This window comes from Rhinolophus ferrumequinum, chromosome 17 (assembly GCF_004115265.2).
Source record: "Rhinolophus ferrumequinum isolate MPI-CBG mRhiFer1 chromosome 17, mRhiFer1_v1.p, whole genome shotgun sequence".
Classification (NCBI taxonomy): domain Eukaryota; kingdom Metazoa; phylum Chordata; class Mammalia; order Chiroptera; family Rhinolophidae; genus Rhinolophus; species Rhinolophus ferrumequinum.
Window position 1 is genome coordinate 42,067,126 of NC_046300.1, and position 21,765 is coordinate 42,088,890.

Here is a 21,765-nt window from a genome sequence, read left to right on the forward strand (position 1 = left end):
AAAAACTCCTCTTGAGGTAGGTTCTTACACGGAAATACAAAAGTAGATTACATTCTATTGTATGGAGAGTGTATTTAATTAAATATCTTTAGGTAAGTCTATGGTTCTAAAATGATCTTTCACTAAAGATACAAAAACATGATAAAACCTATTAGAGAAAAAAATAAGTGTCCAAATTGTAAGAAGAAGAAAAAAGACAGCTTTGCAAACTCTAAGGTATTTATATGTTTTAGTAGCCAAAGGTTATATTTTACCTAAGTCTGTAATATTAATACACCCAAGAATATGCCATTATTTCATTTCAATCGAAACCCAAACTTTTTATTTGTGTTTGAATTTTGGCAAGAATTACTAATATAAACCTGTTTCACTGGCATTGTAAAATCATTTAAGAAGGCCAGCTAACAGCTATATTAAGCAATATAACTATTCTTTTCAATCCACAAATCAGTCTGCGGATTTGTTGTGGTAACTGTATTTTAATTATGGGTATATCCTATATTCTATTGCAATGGCAAACATTAAACTGTCAAAGTAACTTTCAGAAAATCAAACAGGTGAGTAGAACACATTAGTTAATTTCACTTTCCTGGCATGTCATTGAGTGTTGTTGATAAGCTAAGGAGATATCTTTGATTATTGCCAGTCACTGGTCTAAGTTAGCTGAATTCAGAGTATGGCAGCAATTTTGTTTAGTTCCAAAGTAGCATAGAATGAGTATTTCTTAAGCCTCAATGCCTTATAACAGTGGTTTTCAAATTTTCTGAACTCAGGACCCCTTACTCTTTTAAAAATTGAGTACTTCAAAGAGCTTTAATTTATGTGGGCTATGTTTACTAATATTTACAAGACTAGAAACTAAAACAGAAATTATTATGTATTAGAACGTACAGGCAAACATTACATTAGTCATCAGATCTATATTATCATTCCATGTCATGTACCTTCTGGAACATTCCACTTATACTCCTGAGTGAATGAGAGTGAAAATGGTAAATAACATAGTATCACTATAAAAATAGTTTCAATCTCATGCGTGCTTTGAAAGAGTCTTAGGGATCTTTAGGGGTCTCCAGATCTCACTTTGAGAACTGCTGATTTATATTTGGAGAAGTCAAATTATATTATTCCACTAACATTTTTTCATTCTCATCTTTAACAAGAGTAGATGTCTATTTTCCCTTCCAAAGATAGCATAACCTTCTTTGCATTTTTTTTGCACTTATAAACATTTATATTTTTAATTCTCAAATGGAAATGTCATTCATTCATTGATTTATGTTCTTACTTATTACCTGCTTTTTAAATTAATTTCAGGTGTACAAAACAATGTAATAGACATTTACACCCCTCACAAAGTGAACCCCCCTAATCTACTACCCATTTGACATCATATACAGCTGTTAAAATTCCACTCACTATATTCCCTATGCTGTATTCCACATACTGTGACTATATGTGTGTGTGTGTGTGTGTGTGTATATATATGTGTGTGTGTGTATATATATATGTGTGTGTGTGTGTATACACACACACACACACACACATATATATATATATTTAATTATAGTTGACATTCAATATTATTCAACTTCAGCTTCAGGTGTCCTTTATTGCATTTTAATCTAGGACGTCTGTAATCGTATCTGGATGGTTTGCAAGTTGCAAGAGTATGCAGTGCTCTTAATTTTCTTCTGTTGTTTTTATTTGTTTATCTATGGTTGGTTAAGGACTCCCATGTATTCTTCAGGTTTTATCAAGTGTTTGTTTATTCTCTGTCTCTGCCTTAGAAAACTTCCTGTTCCTAATTTGATGCCACAAGGATTTTCTCCTCCCTCTTTGTTTTTTAAAAAATTTTTGCTTCTTCTTTGCATGCTTTTATCATCAAAGTTTTTGTGCCCTCGGAACATAGCTTTTATCATCATAACCAACTACTGATAATGTTTCTGTCTTTCAGTTTTTAGCTCTTCTCAGTAATGTTAACTTTCCACAAATATATGACTAATAGAATCATGGTGGAACAATTTGCTTAAATGTTCTAGTTTTCTAAATGCTTTATCAGCCCCTAAAAACCAATAATTTATTGTGGAAACTTAACCAATCATACTGTTTTTATTTATCAACATAAATTACCAAGATAACCAAACTAAATGGTTTTTTCAGATATTTCTCAGAATTTAGCAACAATTTACTCACTAAAAAATTGTATAACTCTAACTCAACAAAATGACATTTTTACTACTCACTGACATCTTAAATAACTAGATATAATGATTTCATATAAGAGCACGATATTTTAGTTTGGTTTTAATAACATAATGAGTGAGTTTTAGTGTTTTAAATGAAAGCATCTCTTGCCAGTAGTTTTACAAGCAGTCATTTTGGAATTTAGACCTTAGATGTGAGTAAGACCTTGGATAGCTAATCTAACCAAGTCATTTTATACATGAGGTGACTGAGGGTAAAGCCTTTATGTGACTGGCTAATGGCTTTGGGCAAGTGGCCCAGGTGACTACTAGCTTGTCTCTTTTCACTTTATAAGGTTGCCTTTAGAGTAATAAACTGAATTGCAGAAATTTTAGAGTTCATCTAACTCAACGCCATCACTTTATAGATGTGAAAACTTAGGCAAAAGGTGGTTAAAAATGATACATGCAAAAGCATCTGGCACAATATCTGATGCATACTAGAAATTCAGTAAATATTTATTTTACTTCCTTTTTTGTCCCATGATCCAGTTAGGAACCCAGATGTTCTAATACCTACCTAAATGCTATTGTATATCTTTACTCTGAATAAAAAGCCCAACTGAGGGTTGAATCTGACTTATATAAGCAGTATTTATTTTACAAGATAAATATTTTAACAATATTTTATATTATAAAATATATAACATTATTTAAAATCTATATTTATAAAAATTCATAAAAGATAAATACTTCTTTTATAAGATAAATATGAACAATTTGTTCTGCGTCCTGGAGTATATACTAAAAACTATTTTATTACTATTTTATTCACTTAGAATATTAAACTTATTTTAAGAAACCACATATTAAAATGAGTGAATTAACATTTTCTTAATAATTGGGCAGAATATTACTAAATGTTTGAACTTTCCAAAATGTCATTGTTTGCAAAGAAAAAGGTTATGAGAAACAGTACCTCCTTTCCAAAATAGTTATGTCTCTTTGCCTGTCCATAGTACGAGTACATGGCTCAAACTGATGCTTGAGTAAGAAAACGCAGGTCACTGCTTTAGGAGTCATAGATATATGTTCTAGTCCTAGCCCTGCCACTTACTAATGGATAACCATGGGCAAGTCTCACTAATTCTTAATTTCTACATCTGCAAAGTAGCCATAAATAAGTTCAACCTTACAGGACTGTTCTAAGGCTCAAATAAAGATTATCTGTCATCTATCTATCTAATCTGTCAAGCTTTACATATATAAATTATTACATGGTATAGTGAGAAAAAAAACACTGGGAAGATTCAGGAATTCTGGGTTCTGGGCCAGCTCATCACTGTCTTGCCATGACACCTTGATCAAGTCACTTTTTTTTTAATTAGTTTTTTTAAATTAAATTTGCTGAGGGTGACATTGGTTAGTAAAATCATATAGGTTTCAAGTGTATAATTTTGTAATACATCATCTGTATATTGTACTGTGTATTCATTCACCAACCAAAGTCAATTCTCCTTCTGTCACCATATATTTGATCCCCTTTACCTTCTTGTAACATCTCCTCACCCCCTTACCCTCTTCTGGTAACCACTAAACTGTTGTCTGTGTCTATGAGTTTTTGCTTTTTTGTCTTGTTCGTTTGTTGCTTTCAGTTTTATATACTACATATGAGTGAAATCACATGGTTCTCATCTTTTTTTTTTGGTCTGACATTTCTCTTAGTATGATAATCTCAATATCCATCCATGTTGCTGCAAATGGCAGTATTTCGTCTTTTCTTATGGCTGAGTAATATGCCATTGTATGTATGTACCACTCTTTATCCAATCATCTATCGATGGACACTTTGGCTGTTTCCATGTCTTGGCCACCATGAATAATGCTGCAATGAACATAGGGGTATATATATCTTTACAGATAAATGTTTGCAGATTTTTGGGGTAGATACCCAGAAGAGGGATTGCTGGGTCATATGGTAATTCTATTCTTAATTTTCTGAGGAAACTTCGTACTGTTTTCCATAATGGCTGTACCATTTCCATTCCCACCAGCAGTGTATGAGGGTTCCTTTTTCTCCACAGCCTCTAAAACACTTGTTATTACTTGTTGATAACAGCCATTGTCACAGGTGTGAGGTGGTATCTCACTGTGGTTTTGATTTGCATTTCCCTAGTAGCCAGTGAAGCTGAGGATCTTTTGACATATCTGTTGGCTATTTGTATGTCTTCTTGGGAGAAGAGTCTGTTCGGGTCCTCTGCCCATTTTTAAATTTGATTGTTTGGTTTTTTTTGTTGAGTTGTATGAGTTCCTTATATATTTTGGATATTAGCCCCTTATCAGAAGTGTTGTTTGCAAATATTTGCTCTCATTCGGTTGTTTGCCTCTTTGTTTTGTTGATGGTTTCTTTTGCTGTGCAGAAACATTCTAGTTTGATATAGTTCCATTCATTAATTTTTGCTTTTATTTCCCTTGCCTTTGAGGTCAAATTCATACAATCCTCTCTAAACGCAAGGTGCATAAGTTTAGTGCCTGTGCTTTCTTCTATGCAATTTATTGCTTCACACCTTATATTTAAGTTTTTCATCCATTTTGAGTTAAGAATCAATGTAGTTAAAATGGCTATATACCCAAAGCCATATAAAGATTTAATGCAATCCCCATCAAAATCCCAATGGCATTTAAAAAAAAAAAAGAACAAAAACTCATCAGATTTGTAGAGAATCACAAAAGACCCCGAATAACGAAAGCAATCCTAAGGAAAAAGAACAAGGCCAGAGCTACCACACTCTCTGACTTCAAATTATACTACAAAGTGACAATAATCAAAACAACATGGTAATGGCAGAAAAACAGATACACAGACCAATGGAACAGAACTGAGAACCCAGAAATAAACTCACACATAGATGGGGAAAAATTTTCAACAAAGGAGCCCAAAACATACAATGGAGAAAAGAAAGCCTTTTCAATAAATGGTCCTGGGAAAATTGGAAAGCCATATGCAAAAAAATGAAACTAGACTGCTATTTGTCACCACATACCAAAATTAACTCAAGTCACTTTTTAAAAACAATCTGCAAGATGCAAAGGTTGAATTAGATCAGTTGCTCATAGAAGTAATTTGGAGAAAGGAAAATGAGGCAAAGTAGCCCTGCTTTTATCAATTTTTTTAGGTTTTTAAATATATCGTTTGAAAAATGGGTTTTACAAAGAAAAAAAAAAAGGTTTGACAATATTATCTCAATTCCTTGTCATGAATTTGCAACAGGAAATGAAATAACAGGTAAATTTTCGGCAAAGTCTTTGAAGAAAGAAAAATATTTTTTTTACCTTGCATCCTTCACAAGCATGAACGCCATAGTGGAAGCCAGAAGCTTTATCTCCACAAACACGGCATTCAATTGCCATGAGGGAGTTGGAAGGCTCTTCATGAGGCTTATTATAGAGCTGAGTCTTTTCAGAATAATAAGGTGGGGATGCTGGCTCCACTTTGATTGCACCTGTGTATAGAAAAATGTGAGCGGGTCATTTTCACATGAGAAAACAAAGCTAAAAAAGGCAATAGGGCAAGTCACTATAGTACACCTTAATGCCGTCTTTTACTATTTATGTGTAAAAGCATCATTATGGAACATGAAAAACAGAGGAAAAAGTAGGCTTTGTAATCACAGACAAGTCACAACACCTCTGAGCTTCATCTGTAAAAATAAAACTGGGGAGAGAATTAAGACTGTGCTTCTACGACCTTCCAACACCCTGTAATACTAAAGCTGTAACAGACGACAGATAATATTTGAGGTTATTTTGCTACGTAATGTGGTGTATTTGGCATTTTCACAATATTAAATTGTATATTTTTATTTAAATGTTGCACTTCAGAAGAATTTTTAAATGACTCTTGCAAAAGGAACACCAAAGAAACATTGCCATGAAAAGGTAATAGTAAGCCCAGCTTGAAGGTACATGAAAAATAAGAGACCATGTTACCGTCAGTGTTGAGTGAGAGAACCTATGGAAAGTAAGCTCTACCTTTTCTCTCATTAGGATCAGGCCTATTTAATTCCCACATCAGGCTGTAACTGAAAACCACACACATAAGTATAACCAAGTTTATCATTTATCTTAAAAAAGCCTAGAAATACAGGAAGTTCTTACTTATTGTCAAATAATGGTTACCAATTACACAGTGGTGGCTTTGGAAAACCAGCATATCAGCACACAAAGAGATAAAAATCAAGGAAATAGCATCACAGAAATTTATTTTATCTTGAAAAGTGCAGATTTAGTTTTTCTTGAGTCTGATATTTCTATGTGAATTGAGTTAATGGCATGAAGATTTATCAAGAGGCTAAAATGTCAAAATTTAAATTTGTGCTGAAAAATAGGTTCTCAAATGTCAGAATTAGAGAAATGGATTATAATTTAGTAATTTGGTGATAAGTTATATAAGGTAGCCAACTGTTACTTATTAACTTATAAGTGACCAAAAGAATTCAAAGTCTAAGTGATGGACTCTTAGCCTGAGATAAACCTGGCAATGTAATCATGCTGGAAAATACTCCTAAGAAGAGGCAAGAAAAGAAAGAAGAGAAAGGGAAGGAAGGAGGGAAAAAAGGAAAGAATGATCTGGCGTATTTACACACTGCTTTCCTTTTTGGTATATTGTGAACACCTAACATGTCATGGATAAATGGATGGTAAATGTCTTCTCTACAGAGTTTTAGTTTCTGGAGCACTTATTCCAGTATTATTGAAATTAGCCCAATTCTGGTCTTAGTTATCTGAAAAGTGGAAATAAACATCATACTTTGGTACTCTTGGAGCTTCAGGTCATACTTGTAATCAGCAACCATTGGGTCAGCTCTTGCGAATGGAATGTCTTCATAGTGTGGAGCAGAAATGCTGGAGAAATCAACGGTGGTGAACGGCTTGATGTCAAAGGCATGGGAGTGATCGTCCATTACAGAAAGATCCACGGAGCTGATTCCAAAGTTGGTGGGCCAAAATGGCATCTCTGTGTCAACCATGGTAATTTCTGAAATGGGAAAAACAGTAGCTATGAAGTTGGTCCTGGAGGAGAGGGCAATCCTCTAATGACACACAGAAAGGGCACTGACTGTTTGGTAAAGTGATCTCCTCTAGGTCATCACAATGAAAGAAGAGAACATAACAACCTTCTTAGTGCTGTCCAGGTTGTTTTACTACAGGAAGGAAGTCACCCCTTACACGGATATCACAGTAGTGAACCCTATGATACTATGGATGTATACAGTGTACCCCTATAAATGTCCTGTGAATAGCCTTGCTCTCACTATCTTTCACAGAAGATGGTCAATCCAGTCTGTTAATGACTATTTATTTATTTAGATAATTGTTTCATTTTTCAATTACAATTGACACACAATATTATATTAGTTCCAGGTGTACCACATAGTGATTAGACATTTATATAACTTATGAAATGATCACCCTGATAAATCTAGCACCCACCTGGCACCATACATAGTTATTACAATATTATTGACTATATTCCTTATGCTACACCCTACATCCCTGACTATTTTGTAACTGCCAATTTATACTTAATCTTTCCCCCTTTTCACCCATCCTCCCAACCCCCCTCTCATCTGGCAACCATCAAAATGTTCTCTGTATCTATCAGTTTGTTTCTGTTTTGTTTGTTCGTTAATTTTGTTCTTTATATTCCACATGTAAGTGAAATCATATGGCATTTGTCTTTCTCTGTCTGCCTCACTCCACTTAGCACAATTCCCTCTAGGTCCATCCACGTTGTTGCAGATGGCAAGATTTTAGTCTTTTTTATGGCTGAGTAATATTTCATTGCACATATGTACCACCTTTTCTTTATCCATTCATCCATTAATGGACACCAGGTTGTCTCCATACCTTAGCTACTGTAAATAATGCTGCAATGAATATGGATGTACATATCCCTTCAAAGTAGTGTTTTGGGTTTCTTCAGATAAACACTCAGAACTGGGATTATTGGGTCCTTCTTTGTTTCTTGTTACAGAATTCTGGGCCAATTTCACTTTCTTGAAATTAGAGGTCCTAAATATTTTTCTCTTTAGGGTGAAATTTTTGCTCTTCCATTTGTGTTTATAATGCTTTTGTGTGACAGAAGAGTTGGTACATTAAATTTAGGTAAGAATTTATTATTTAACTGCGTTATAAAATAACTTTGTTCTTAAAGTAATACCAAAATGAATCTTTTTAAAAAGGGAAGATCCCTCTGTGCTATGAAAAGTTACTCAAATATTTTTGTTTTCTGTGTAGACAGCCTTCCTTAAAGAGGAGAAAGTGTTCCCCATAGAATGGAGAGATTAGAGATATGTGGACATATTTGATTATCAATGTGAGAATGTTAAAATGAGAATGTAGCCCAGCATTAATTTTAAACCACTCCCAAACCCAAAACAAAACAAAACAAAAATAGAAACAAGAAAATATATAAAAGACAAAGGCAAAAACACTGATAAGGATTCTAAGGCCACCGAATAACTCATTTCATGAATTGCCTCCTTACGATAATACGTGCCACATACATTTTTCTAAATACGATCTACAGTCACAGTAAGTAAAATAAAACCCTGAGATTTTGGTTCTAAGTATTTAATGCGGACGTGTGAGTGACTGGAGTGTAGATTTTAAACCTTTATGCAATAGGAATCTGCCTGCCTTGGTTTATCTCAAATCAGTTCACTATTCAAAGTGGTGTCAAAAAAGCAGTCACAAAATATTTTACATGTTAACTCTGGTCAAAAACACCAGTAGAGAGCTGTGGGAATTTGAGGCTGCTGACATTGGAGGCAAAGAAATGAACTGCTCATAAACTCTAGGGCTCCTGAAATCACAGGCTTACATTTCTTATTTGCAGTCATATGCCCACCACCTAGCAAAGGTCTTAGCTCATGATAGGTGCTCATGAAACATTTATTTCTTCAATACTAAATGAATTGATGAGGCGGCTGAGAAATTTTAGCAGAAGAGGTGGGGAAAAGGGGAAGTATATTGGTATTTATTGAGTACCTCCTACATACCGGACACATTCTACCTTTTATTCCATGTAACCCAAGGTATTAGCCCATGTTAGAGATAAAGCTAGGACTAGGGAAGTAACGTGACTTGCCCAGTGTCCAATAGCTACTAAGCAGAGAATTCAAACTTGAGACTGACCCAGAAACCCTGTTCTGGTGATATTCTCTTTATTCTCTCATTGATGACAACGGTTATGGAGGAAGGCCTGCTCTCCTAGGGGTATCTGGGAATGGGTCTCTTGTATTTTCCCAGCAAGTGGAGAGCTAAGGAATTTACTCTCAAAGTCTGATTATTGCATGAGGTTAAAGATTCCAGTTGTGGTCTTCAGAAGAAAAACAAAGTGCCTTGAAAACACAAATAAGGAGACTAGTCCTGTGAATGTGTTTCCGTGTTTCCAAGAGGACTCATTAGGCACCCTTTGGGTTCACATTTATGTAGAATTATCTACATAAATAAATACCCAAACAATCTTAAGTTATCGGTGTTACACTGTAAATACTACACGCCAAAAAAGAGGAACGTACATTGGTGATAGCTTAAAGGTCATACTGAGGTCTCAATGACATCCAAAAAAAAGGTTTGTGCTCCCAATGACAGGAGCACCCATCGAACTGAATCGTTTGTATGAAAATTCATCTAAACCTACCTAACCCAGGTCACTCCATTTACTTTGTCCATGTCCTCAGCATGATTATTTCACATTTCTCTACCCATTTGTCTTAGTATAAATTGCTTTCATATCAAAATATACCTCCTCTTATCTCGACTGTAATATACAGAAAAGTGAGTTTATCAACAATTTCTCATTATGTCTGTTGCAAACAAAATAAAAGTTGACTACGTGAGTTAAAGTTAGTGTATATGCCTCTGTATGAAGACTGGGAAATGAAAATAAGGATGCAAAAATATCTGTGCTGCAAGAAAAATTGGTTGCTCATCATTTTACTGGTTTATTTTTCTTTTGTTTCACTTTAACATATGACTTCAACAAATGCAGGAATCATATCCCTATGAATCATCTATTTTATTGAAAAGTTTTGGGGGAAATTTTAATGTTAAAATAGCTCTTTCTGTGGAAATGAATAGAATAAAAAAATTCATGTGATAAGGATATAACATAAAAATCCTTAAAATTATACTACTAGTATAGTTTATGGCGAAAAGAATGCTATTTTTAAAAATGATAGATTCTTTTTTTTTTTTGAGTGGTTTTAAGTTTACATAAAGATTGAGCAGAGAGCACAGAGTTCCCATGTAGTCTTCCCCCTTTCTCCCTCCCCCCACCTCTGAAGCACACACCATTTGCCCTATTATTAACTTGGATTTCCCCTATTATTAACACTTGCGTTAGAGAGGTACGCTTGTTACAAACCGATGAACTAATTTTGATACATTATTGTTAACTAAAGTCCATAGTTTACATTAGGGTTCATTTATTCTTTGTGCTGAATATTCTACGGGTTTTGACAAATGCATAATGTCACACATCTACCATTATAGTATCATACAGAATAGTTCCACTGCCCTAATATCCCCTGTTCTCCACCTATTCACCCCTTCCTCAAGAATGCTATTTTTGCTGCTGTCCTATCAAGGGCACATTGGTGGGAAAGCAGGAGAAGCTCTGACCTACATAATAAATTTAAAAGTCTTGACTCGGCATTCACGGCCCTCCTTGACACAGCCCTGACTTACTGTTCCCACTACTGATCTTTCCCACTAGTGATCCCAGACGTCACTCCCATTCTCGGTATCACCTGTGGTTAGGCGTATCATACTCTGCCCAGGGTCAACGTGCTCTTTGTTCATGCCGAGGCGGCTCTACCTTCTTCCTGTCCCATCTCTTCCCCACAGCAGTCCAAATGCTACTTCCTCCATGAAACCTTCCAGGAATGCTCCAACTTAAAAATACTCTCCACTGTCTGTTTGCTTTTAACTCTGATATCATTACTTGGATAACTATCTCTGCCATTAAATTTCAAGTTCTGCAGGAAAAGGACAGTGTCTTATTATTCTGTTTTCCCTTTAGCCCTTATGCACAGTTGTTTACTAAATGCTTGCCAATGGAATAATCATATTTTATAGAGAAGAGTAGAATGAGTATGCCTTTTTCTGCAAAAATGGAAAAAATAAAGTTACTTTCTCAGTGGTTTAATTTTGCTAAGAGTTAAGCTCCCCAGAAAGGATGGTAATCTTCAATACTATAAATAAAACACAACTTAGGCTCTAACCCCTTCTCTCAACAATGTATACTCAGTTTTTCTCTTTTGATAATCAGAGGAGGAAGATTAGAGTCCTACAAAGTTTGGGTTTTATTTTTCCTATGTAGAAAAGACAAAGTAAGAAAGAAAAACAGCTTTTCTCTTCATCTCTGTGAAAACATATTACTCCAATACTCATTTTCCTTCTCCCTGTCCTCTTATCCTGGGACATCTTGACCTGAACAATATTACTCCATGGACCATATTTACTGGGAGGCACAGTGGTTCCCTAGACATTTTATTTTATTTTGACTTAGAGATGGGTCCAGGGAGCCTGCTTCTAATTTTGTCTCTAGAAAACATAAGCTACTGTTTCTGCCAAGCTGTAAGTCGAGTAGGTGTTTTTTGTTACTCCGTGCAATTACCCATGAAAAAGCAAACGCACGAAATACTAGCATGGACAACAGCCCTTCTCAGGGATAAGTAACAGGGCCTTACTTTTCCAGCTGGGTGACAGGAGTGTGTTATATCAGGGTGTATCTATCAATTTCACAATCTTTAGTGAGATTCAAGGAGGCAAAAGTCTTTATGCAGACATGGTGAGGAAGGGCTTGAAAATATGCCATTTATCATAGACCTTCAAACTTGGCTTGAAACTCTTTTATAGTCAGTGAGCAGACTGCACAGTATTCCAAAGCACAATGTTTTTCAAATAAAAATACAACCAATATCAGGCAAAAATAAAGTAACTTCTCCGGTAGGCATTATTATTTGTGCAAATGGAAGCAGGTTAGAAAAGATGCTAAATTATAAAATCAAGCACCAGAACTATGTAATTTATCTTTGGGGTTTTATGTTGTCTCTTATGAAAAGAAAAGAAAAACTATTAGGATGTCTGGGGAAATGCTGCATCTCCTTAATAATTACATTAGCTAATATTAATAGAACCCTAAATCATTGCTAAGTATTGTGTCATTTACAACACTTGGATTGTCCCATTTAATCTTCACAACAGCCCTATGAGATAGGTACACTTATAATTCTCATTAAAGAAGAGGAAACTGAGGCACAGATATAGAAGTAAGTAACTTGCTAAGAACATAGTTACTAAGTAGTGGAGATGGGTTATTAACCCAGGTGGTCTAAAACTCCATAGCCTGAACACTTGACTTTCTAAACTGAATACCTATGATGTGGCAGGTACAGGGGGCTGGGGATATACTATGAAGAGTAATTCTCAAATAAAAGCTTCATTAGAGAAAGGTGGTAAGCTGTGCAATATGAGTAGGTGCCAGGAAAAAGCCATTTACAGATTCTCTAAAACTCTTGTTTTAGAGTCTTGTTGGAAGTGCCCTTAAACACAATCAATGACTTTTTCAGTATCTTCTGATTTGTTTCAGTTTGATATCACAGTACTCATAAATGTGGTTCCAACTTATTTATCCAGCCCCTCTGTATCCACTCGTGCACATCATTTCACAGTGTAAATTGACCTGGGAGTTTTCTAATTTCTTTCCCATTATCATGGCTGATACCCAGAGACAAAAGTCATCCTGAAGTACTAGAGCAGAAAAGGCCTCTTTGAGATAACCTAAGTTCCTTATTTGACAGATGAAGAAAATGAGGCAAGGTGATTTGCCCATGAGCACCAGGGCAAATCCAACTGACTGAATGACTGAATGAGAATCAGGTTTTCCGTCTCCTACCCCAGCATACTATGCACTGCATTATGAAGTTGTTAAAGCATCTAGCAGAGCGCCAGACACTTAATAAGTTCTCAATAAATATAATTATTGGCACTAGTAGTCATTTTTGTACATATTAGTAACCAGAGTACTAGAATCATGCAAAAGGTAGGCTAAAAGCCTCCAACGCTACCACTAGGGGACAGGAAGAGGAAGAAACACCAGCAAAGTCCTATTGTTTAAACAGGACTACGCCTAAAACAGATGTCCTGTTTTAAAGACCTCTGGAAAAGGAGAGTCCACAGCTTCTCTTGGTTACTTATTCCATTGCTTAATTGCTCTTTTGTAGCCAGGAAAGTCTACGTCTTCTCTGGCATTTCCCCAACTGTGCTATACATATGTTAACGATGTTCCTTTGAAAATAATTAAAAAGAAGAAAATTCTAGTGGGCAAATAAATTTAGGAAATGCTAGTAAGTAAGTTAAATAGGTTTACTGTGGGACTTCTTAGACTAATAACTCATGAGAAAATACAAAAGAGGGGAGAGCACAGTATGCAATATTTGAGGAGTTTAACATTTGATGAAATATAGTTTGTGAAATAATTGTATAACCTATATTGCAGTTTGCAACTTTTGTTTCATTTCCTAAACATATAGTTATCATCCTCTGTATATTTGTCCTTTACCATGTGTACTTGAAAAGTGTTAAGTTGTCCCTCAAGTTTTCTTTAACTTTAGAGCGACTGAGGACAAGGATTTATGTTGGTTAGAACAACAACAAAACAGAAGACAGAAAGGATTTCTTACTTAAGCTACACAGTACACAAAAAGGAATCATTGTAAAAACTAATGTTCTTTTAATACAGTCTATCCTAAGAGCCTTCAGAAAGAAAGAAAAACAAACGTCCCACGTAAAGGATCAGGAATCAGAATGACATCAACTGCTCAGCAGCGACACCGGAAGCTAAAAATGAATAGAGCAAAGTGGTCAAAATACAAAGAAAAAAATTATTTCCAATTTAGAATTTTATACTCAGCCAAATCATCACTCAAGTATAAGAGCAGAATAAAGACATTTTCAGAAATATAAGGTTTCAAAAGAAAGTCACTGCCCACATACTCTTTCCCAGAGTTCTATACCGGAACAAAAGGAAAATATGGGTTCCAGGAAACAAAGGATCTAAACACAGGAGGGAGGTGAAAGGAAATCCCAGGATAATAGATATCAGCAACCTAGAGAGAATAGCACAGGAGGATGAAGAAGGCCATGTGAGACTACCTGAAAAATTAGAATGCCTCATATATTTGGCCACTTTGAGAGTTTTTATTACTGTGTCAGAGAATTTGAGAATGAACTAATGATAGATAACGTAGAAAAGGAAAAACAACAAAAATGAGCAACTACTAGGTTAAAAAAAAAAAAGGAAAATTAACTCCAGAAAAACAAACAGCTATTCAGGATCAGAAGTAGAATTGCAGTAAAAAGAAAGAAAAAGAAAGAAAAAAAGAAATGGAATTGTAGGACACTGCCTGGCTCAGCTGAAAGCAGCTCTTTCAAAGTTATTACGATGACAACTGATTACTTAAAATTACAAATAAAGACATTGTGAAGATGGAGGAAGGGGAAGTGTGTGTTTTGGGAAAGGATATGTGGTGGTAAGGGATAAATTCTACCTTCTACAGTATGAAGTCAATGAGTAAAGAACATAATTTTAAAAATATCAGTATAAGCATGTATTTTAAAGATATAGAGGTAAATACCAGAAGTGTTTAAAGAGTTAAAAATCATTGCCTCTGATGAGTGGAAACTGGGTGTGGGGCTGAGGATTTCTGTTTTCATTAAAAGCCTTATACTGACTTTCAAAACTATGTATACGTATGACTTTGATAAAAGTAAAAATTAAGTTAAGTATCTTTTAATTATAATATTTTCCCCATGATTTCATCTAACAGAGGGAGTAAATATATCTCTTGCATATTTCTCAGTCCTCTTAAAAGGAATTATCATGCAATAACCTGGAAAAGTAGAGAGAACTTTCATGTACTTTCAAGTAAAATAAAGGAAAATCAGAAAATATTTTTGATACTTGACCAATAGTTGACTGCCCTTTTGACTCAACTATTTAAAAAATAAACCTATGAATTCATTTCTTTTCCTTTACTGGTATCATGGAGTTTGATTAGTAAAGGAGGAAAAAGACTCTGGATTTCATTAGCAGAAGTACAATTTAATAACAGCTAACAGTTTTTAAGCACATATTATATGAAAGGCACTGTACCTTAAAACCATTACGTATGTAATTTATAATTTATTAATGTATACATATAATTTATAAATGTATATGTATACATAATACATAATTTACACATAAACAGTCCTACGGGTTACATACAATTATTATTACCACCTAACAGATTGAAAAAATTAGACAGAAAGGGGTTAAGTATTTGCCCAATGTCACATAGGTAATATACATATATTGGAGCTGGAATTTGAATTCTGTTATGGTTTCTCTGAAATAGAGAACCTCTTATTTTGGACACCATGAATTAAGAAAGGGATTAGAAATGGATTATTTGGTGTGCTATTTGTTTCTTCAATATAAGAAAATATATTTTCATTCTGTCACCTACTTAGACTATATTAAAAACCAAATTCAATGCTTCTGTGCTTTGATTCTCCCTTGTCAGTCCCATTGATAGCCTTGGCCGAGGTCGAAGCATTCCAATATGTATCTGTATATGCACATTTCTTTATAATAAACCAGAAGGTCTCATAGCAAATATTCAACTCAGATCAACAAAGGACATAACATCAACTTTAGAGATCATGTTTATTTTCTCTTGCATGAGCCACATGTTGTTTAGATGGCTTCCCTAATCTAGTCCTGAGGTATTAGGACAAAGGAAAGCTTACAGGATCATGTCCTCATCCATACTCATCAATTTTTCTGCTTCCTTAGCTGGAGATTCATGTCCTCTTTCTCCCTATGGTTAAACTAACTCAAGCTTGGTTTTTCTGCTAAAACTACCTTCACAAGTTTCGAAAAGAGACTTAATACCAATAATCTAATCAGGATGAAGGTTAAATCTGTTGAATAGTTAGTTACTCTGGTTTGGTTGAAATTCCTACACTGCCTGCTAGCACATGAAGAATGGTGCTTAGGTCAGAAAAAAGGAACTGGATTGTTTCCCCCTGGCTAGCTCCCTCTTCACATTTTGGTTTTGGCTTTGCAGTGATAGGGAATTGAAAATGGGAACGAAGAGATTGAATGGAAAGGGAAAAAAATGAAAAGAATGCTCCAGAAGTTTGTAACTAGTCAGAAAGGAAGGAGCCATCAAAGATCTGCCAAAGTACTATTTCTCTTTGGTTTGTCCACCACTCAAATATTGTAAAGGACATCCTGCAACCAGGAAAAGATGGAGTGGGTGGGTGGTTTTCAATAATGCTTTATCCCTGCAGCCCCTCTAATAGCTTGAAATTATCATAGAAGAGAAAGGCACTATCTTACTCAGAGTGGTTTAGTCGGGCAAAATGATGTGATATTCTATGCTTCTGTTTCTTCTTTTGTTTTCAATGTAGTGTGCCAAGCACTCTTAATGAGAAGACAATGGTCTGAAGCGAGACAAACACCGAGAACAAAAGTGTTAAAACAGATGTAGTCAGATCACTAGTGGTTATGGCTGATTTGCAGATCTTAACTAGTTATACTACATATTATCTTAAAATATATTACAGTGTGATATTAAAATATACAGAGTAAACAGTTTTCACATTTTAAATCTTCCTCCTGAGCTATTACAGCATCAGCAAAAATATTCTATATGAATGCATTTGATATAATTTGACACTCATTCATGATTTTTAGAAACCTCTTAACTAAGAAGGAAAGAGAACTTCATTAATCTGGTCAAGAATATCTATAAAAAACAAAAAAACAAAATCCCTAAAGTAGCTGTCATACTTGATGGTAAAATATTTAAAGCTCCCTTCTTGAGACAAGGAATGGGATAAGGGTACTAGCTATCACTACTTGTATTCAACACTGTACTAGAAACCCTATCTAATACAACAGGGGAAAAAAAGACATAAGGATTAGAAAAGAAAAAAATAAAACTAACATTACTCCCAGATGACATAATTGTATAAAAAACAAAACTGCACTTAATAAGAGAATTTAGCAAAGGTCAATATTAAAAAAATCAACTGTATTTCCATAAGCCAGCAACAAATCAAAAATGACATTTTAAAATGATTTTTACAATAGCATCAAAACATCAAATACATAGGGAGAAAATCTAGCAAAATATGTATAAGATCTCTACACCGAAGACTCAAAAGTATTATTGAAAAAAAAATCAAAGAATATCTCATGAATATGTTCATGGATTGGAAGACTCAATATTGCAATGCTGTAAATCATCCCCACATTTATCTATAGATTCAGAAAGATTTTAATCAAAAATCCTAGCATTTTTGTGTGGAAATTGACGTGCTGAGTCTACAATTTATATGGAAATTCAAAGAACCAAGAAAGCCAAGGAAATTTTAAAGAGAAAAACAAAGTTGGAGGACTCTGCTACCAAATATTAAGCCCAATTATAAAGCTACAGTAATTAAGACAATATATTAATTGGTGAAAGCAAAAAAAGACCAACGTAACTAATGCAGCAGAAGAACAAGTCCAGAATTAATCTCACATGTATGTGGCCACCTGGTTTATGACAAAAAAGTGTAGTGGGGAAAGGATGATCTTGTCAATAAATGGAGTAGGTAAATTGCATATCCATATGGAAAAAAAATGAATTCAACCCCCATCTTACACCATACTCAAAAATCAACTCTATGTGGATTGCAGATCTAAATATGCAATATAAAACAAAATAGCTTTTAAAACAAAAATTAGGAAAACACTTATCAACCTTGAAATAGGCAAAGGTTTCTTCAACAGGGTATAAAAAGCATTGATAATAAAAGAAATATTAGATAAATTGGCCTATATTGAGATTAAAAACTGATGATTAAGTGAATGAAAAAGCAACACAGAGAGTGGAAGAAGACATCTGCAATACATGTATCTGACAAAGCATGCTTTAGAACTCATACCCACTATAAAATGGGCAAAAGACCTGAATGGGCACTTCACAAAAAAGGAAAGACAAAATGGACAGCAAATATTTTAAAAGGTGCTTAACTTTTTAGTCATCAGAGAAAGGGAAATAAAAATTACAATATGATACCACCACACACTCAATAGTTTGTATCTTGTGACGGGCTAGAGATGTGGTTGTACAGATGGCAGAGATTTCTTTGTAAATGGCAAAAATTTCTATGGAATGTGGTGGCTAAATGAAGGGCTCAAATGAAGAAGATAGAAAATGCCAAGTACCAGTAAAGATGTGAAGCAACTTGGGACATTCAGACACTATGGGTGGAAGAAGCGCTTGCTACAGCCATGCTCAAAACTGGTATTAGGTTGGTGCAAAAGTAATTGCGGTTTAAAAGATTAAAAATAATTGCAAAAATCACAATTACTTTTGCACCAACCTAACAGCATCTCTTAAAGCTGAACATACCCTATGTAATCATTATAGGGCCGTATACCCTATGGCTCAAATATACATGAACCCTTGTTCACTGAAAGCCCTGTACAAGATGTTCTTAGTTGTAGTACTTGCAATTGTGGAAACCATCTGAATGCCCATCAACAGTAGGATAAATACATTGTGATATAGTCACATAATGAAATACCATACATTAATGAGAAGGAAGTACAAGTATACTCAATAATGTGATTCATCCAACAAGCAAAGTTTGAACAAAAGAATCCAGACACAAAAGAGGCTTCTGGAGTGCTGGTATCATTCTGTTTCTTTATTGGAGTGTGAATTACACAGGTATGTGCATCTGTGAAAATGATTTATGCGCTTTTCTCTATGTATATTATACTTCAATAAAAAGGCTAACTAGAGAGATGTTCCATAAAGGGTCGTAGGAGTGGGGGTTGGAAGAAGGAAACATGGAGACCAACCAGATAAGCCAACACAACTCTTCCGTTTGTAATTAAAAGGATTGTTATAGAATTTCTAGGGCATTCATTTAAGAATTTTTCCTATTCAGAAGTTATAAAACAGTATTAAAATAAGTGTTAATAAACTACCTATTTTTCTAACTGGCTTCCTTGTACAATAAAGGCTAAATACATATTCAACCAAGCTCCTCAAATCAGTGTAAACAGGGCCGGTAGAAATTCAAAGGGTACACATTTTATTCTAAGGAGTGAGTATTATAAGTTGTTTTTGCTTTAGACATGTTTGGCTTATATCTAAGCCTTATTCTGCTTTATAAGGATCCTGTATTTTTTTAACAATGTAGGAAATCTTTTTCCAAATACTAATGCCTACATCAGAAGTCTTGTGTTTGGAAAGTTAATATGTTTGGATCAGTTGAGTTATCTTTTGAAACATTCCATCTAAATGAAGTAAAGTCAGTAGATTAAATTCAAGCTACCAGTTTTATGTTAATTATTTAACTCTTCTTTGTATCAACAATTTATTTTATAAACCCTTCTTTGAAGGGTTTCTTAGAAAAAAAACAATTTATTTTATAAACCCGTTTTACTTTTCTTCAGCATTTTTCTTTCTCAATACCTTAACCTTAGTATATGCGCAATCATTAATATAAAATCAAAACCATCTCAAATCAAGACAACCAATTATCTAATATTACATGCAAGGTATTTTTCAGGCCTCACAAGAAATACATTATAAGTAAATTCTTCACCTTGACAAGTTACCAATGTGAAAGATGTTTAATAACAGAAAAAAGCACAGAGACCAAACTAGTGATAGCGATGATAAGTGCTTTCTAGATTGCTCCTCTAGAAATGTAGAGGAGCAAGAGACCAACATGTTCTGAAATAATCGGGAATAACTTTTTGGTAGAGACGGGTTTTGAATTATGAGGGCTGATTAGGGGATGATTAGAATATGGATTATTATTGATAAAGAAATTCCAAGGAAAAGATACTTGTATCTATCATCTAGCATGCCCCTTATATTATCTGAGTTTGCTTAAGTAATAACTAAATGAATAAAATATCAAAGATGATTAGATTTTATATAGGACATACACTTGCAAATTGAATTGGTTTCTCCTGGGTCAATTGTTGGTATCTTGCAATTGGCTAGAGAGGTGGCTGAATCAGGGGCAAAGCCATATCTTTGTGAATGGCAAAGATTTCTATGTAAATCTGGCCATACTTAGGTCAAGTGCACACTTTTGGCTCTTATTAACATCATATGTTAATCAACTAAGTACTCACCCAGACGTCTATATAATAGGTCTACAATTTTAAAAACTAAAATAAAAGCAGGGTTTTAGGTAAAGTGTAAGACAAGATAATAGCCAATGATTTTACATTAAAAATGTTTAATTGCTAGCGTCAAGCAAAATAAAAAATAAGAATAATGAATATTTTACTTTTTCCGGTGATTTAATTAAAAGAAGCAAGGGGAGCCATTGTATTTGCATGTCTGGAACATGTAAAGGAGATATTAGAACTCCTGTTCTATTACTAAGTTTTGCCATTGGCTCTTTGCCAAAACAAGACATTAAACTTTGGTTTCATTTTTATGGAACAAGGATTAATAATATGTATCTATCAGATAATATCTAAATATTTTGGGGGAAAATGCTGAAATAAAGATTATAAGAGAGTAAGCAACAAGTCTGACTTAACTAACCATGGTAATAGAAAACTTTTGATAGCAGGAATAATGAAAATCCAGATTATCCCCAAAATGGTAGCTTCCACCTTAAGGGTGAGAAGACAAAACTAACGTTTGTTGGGTACCTGTTACGCATCAGGCACTGCTCTAAGTGCTTTATATATTGGATATTAGTTACTGAATCAAATAAGTTACTTTTCTTAGCAATGCTAGCAAGTAAGTCTGTTGGAAGTTCAGATAAATATTGGAAGCATCAAAAAGTCGGCAGACTTGCAGAAGAAGCCAGGCATTTGGATAATTCAAATTTATGATATTCAAATTAATCTTCAAAGGACACTCAACTAGTGATATTCAAACCAATAAAGGGACATGGTTCAAATAACTGTAAATAATAGGTAATTCAAAATGTATTTGTACCTGTTTTTAGCATATATAATATTGTGGCTTTGTTTTTATTAGTGTTGGCTTTTTTTAGACTAGTATTTAGTGTACACTAAACATTTGTTTTTACTTACTAAACATATTCTAGTGCCTGATCTCAGGAACTGCTGAGGTGCAGCAGGAGGTCAGCTTGGTAAATAAGTCCTATTAGAGTAACAAGCACTTATTAGATATCTATTATGTGTTAGATACTTGTGGAATAAAGAAGAGAATCAAACATGGGTCTCATCCTTAGGGACTATATAATTTGGCTTAGGGAGTATGTAAAACAGAAAATTTTATCAGGCAGTCCCCAATTAAGGACTAAATAGTGTGATATAGACTAAAAAGGTTAGAGGATTTTATTCTTTCATTTTAGCAAGTATTAATGAGCCCTGCTAGTCACCAAGCATGTCCTAGGCATTTGGGATATATCAGTGGGTGAGCAAACTAGACAAAGAACTCTGCTGTCCTGGGGT

General features: G+C 34.4%; 1 protein-coding gene across 5 annotated transcripts in view; it reads right to left on the minus strand.

The window, feature by feature from the left end:
• The window catches only part of PPARG (peroxisome proliferator activated receptor gamma), a 124,632-nt gene that overhangs the window by 42,132 nt on the left and 60,735 nt on the right, over positions 1-21,765 (minus strand). For all 5 annotated transcript variants that reach the window (XM_033132700.1, XM_033132701.1, XM_033132699.1 and 2 more), the window contains 2 exons: positions 6,997-7,224; positions 5,520-5,689 (listed from right to left, as the gene is read on the minus strand). In XM_033132700.1, coding sequence (XP_032988591.1) covers positions 5,520-5,689; positions 6,997-7,216 — 390 coding nt within the window. In that variant the 5' untranslated portion in view covers positions 7,217-7,224. The remainder of the gene's footprint in view (positions 1-5,519; positions 5,690-6,996; positions 7,225-21,765) is intronic.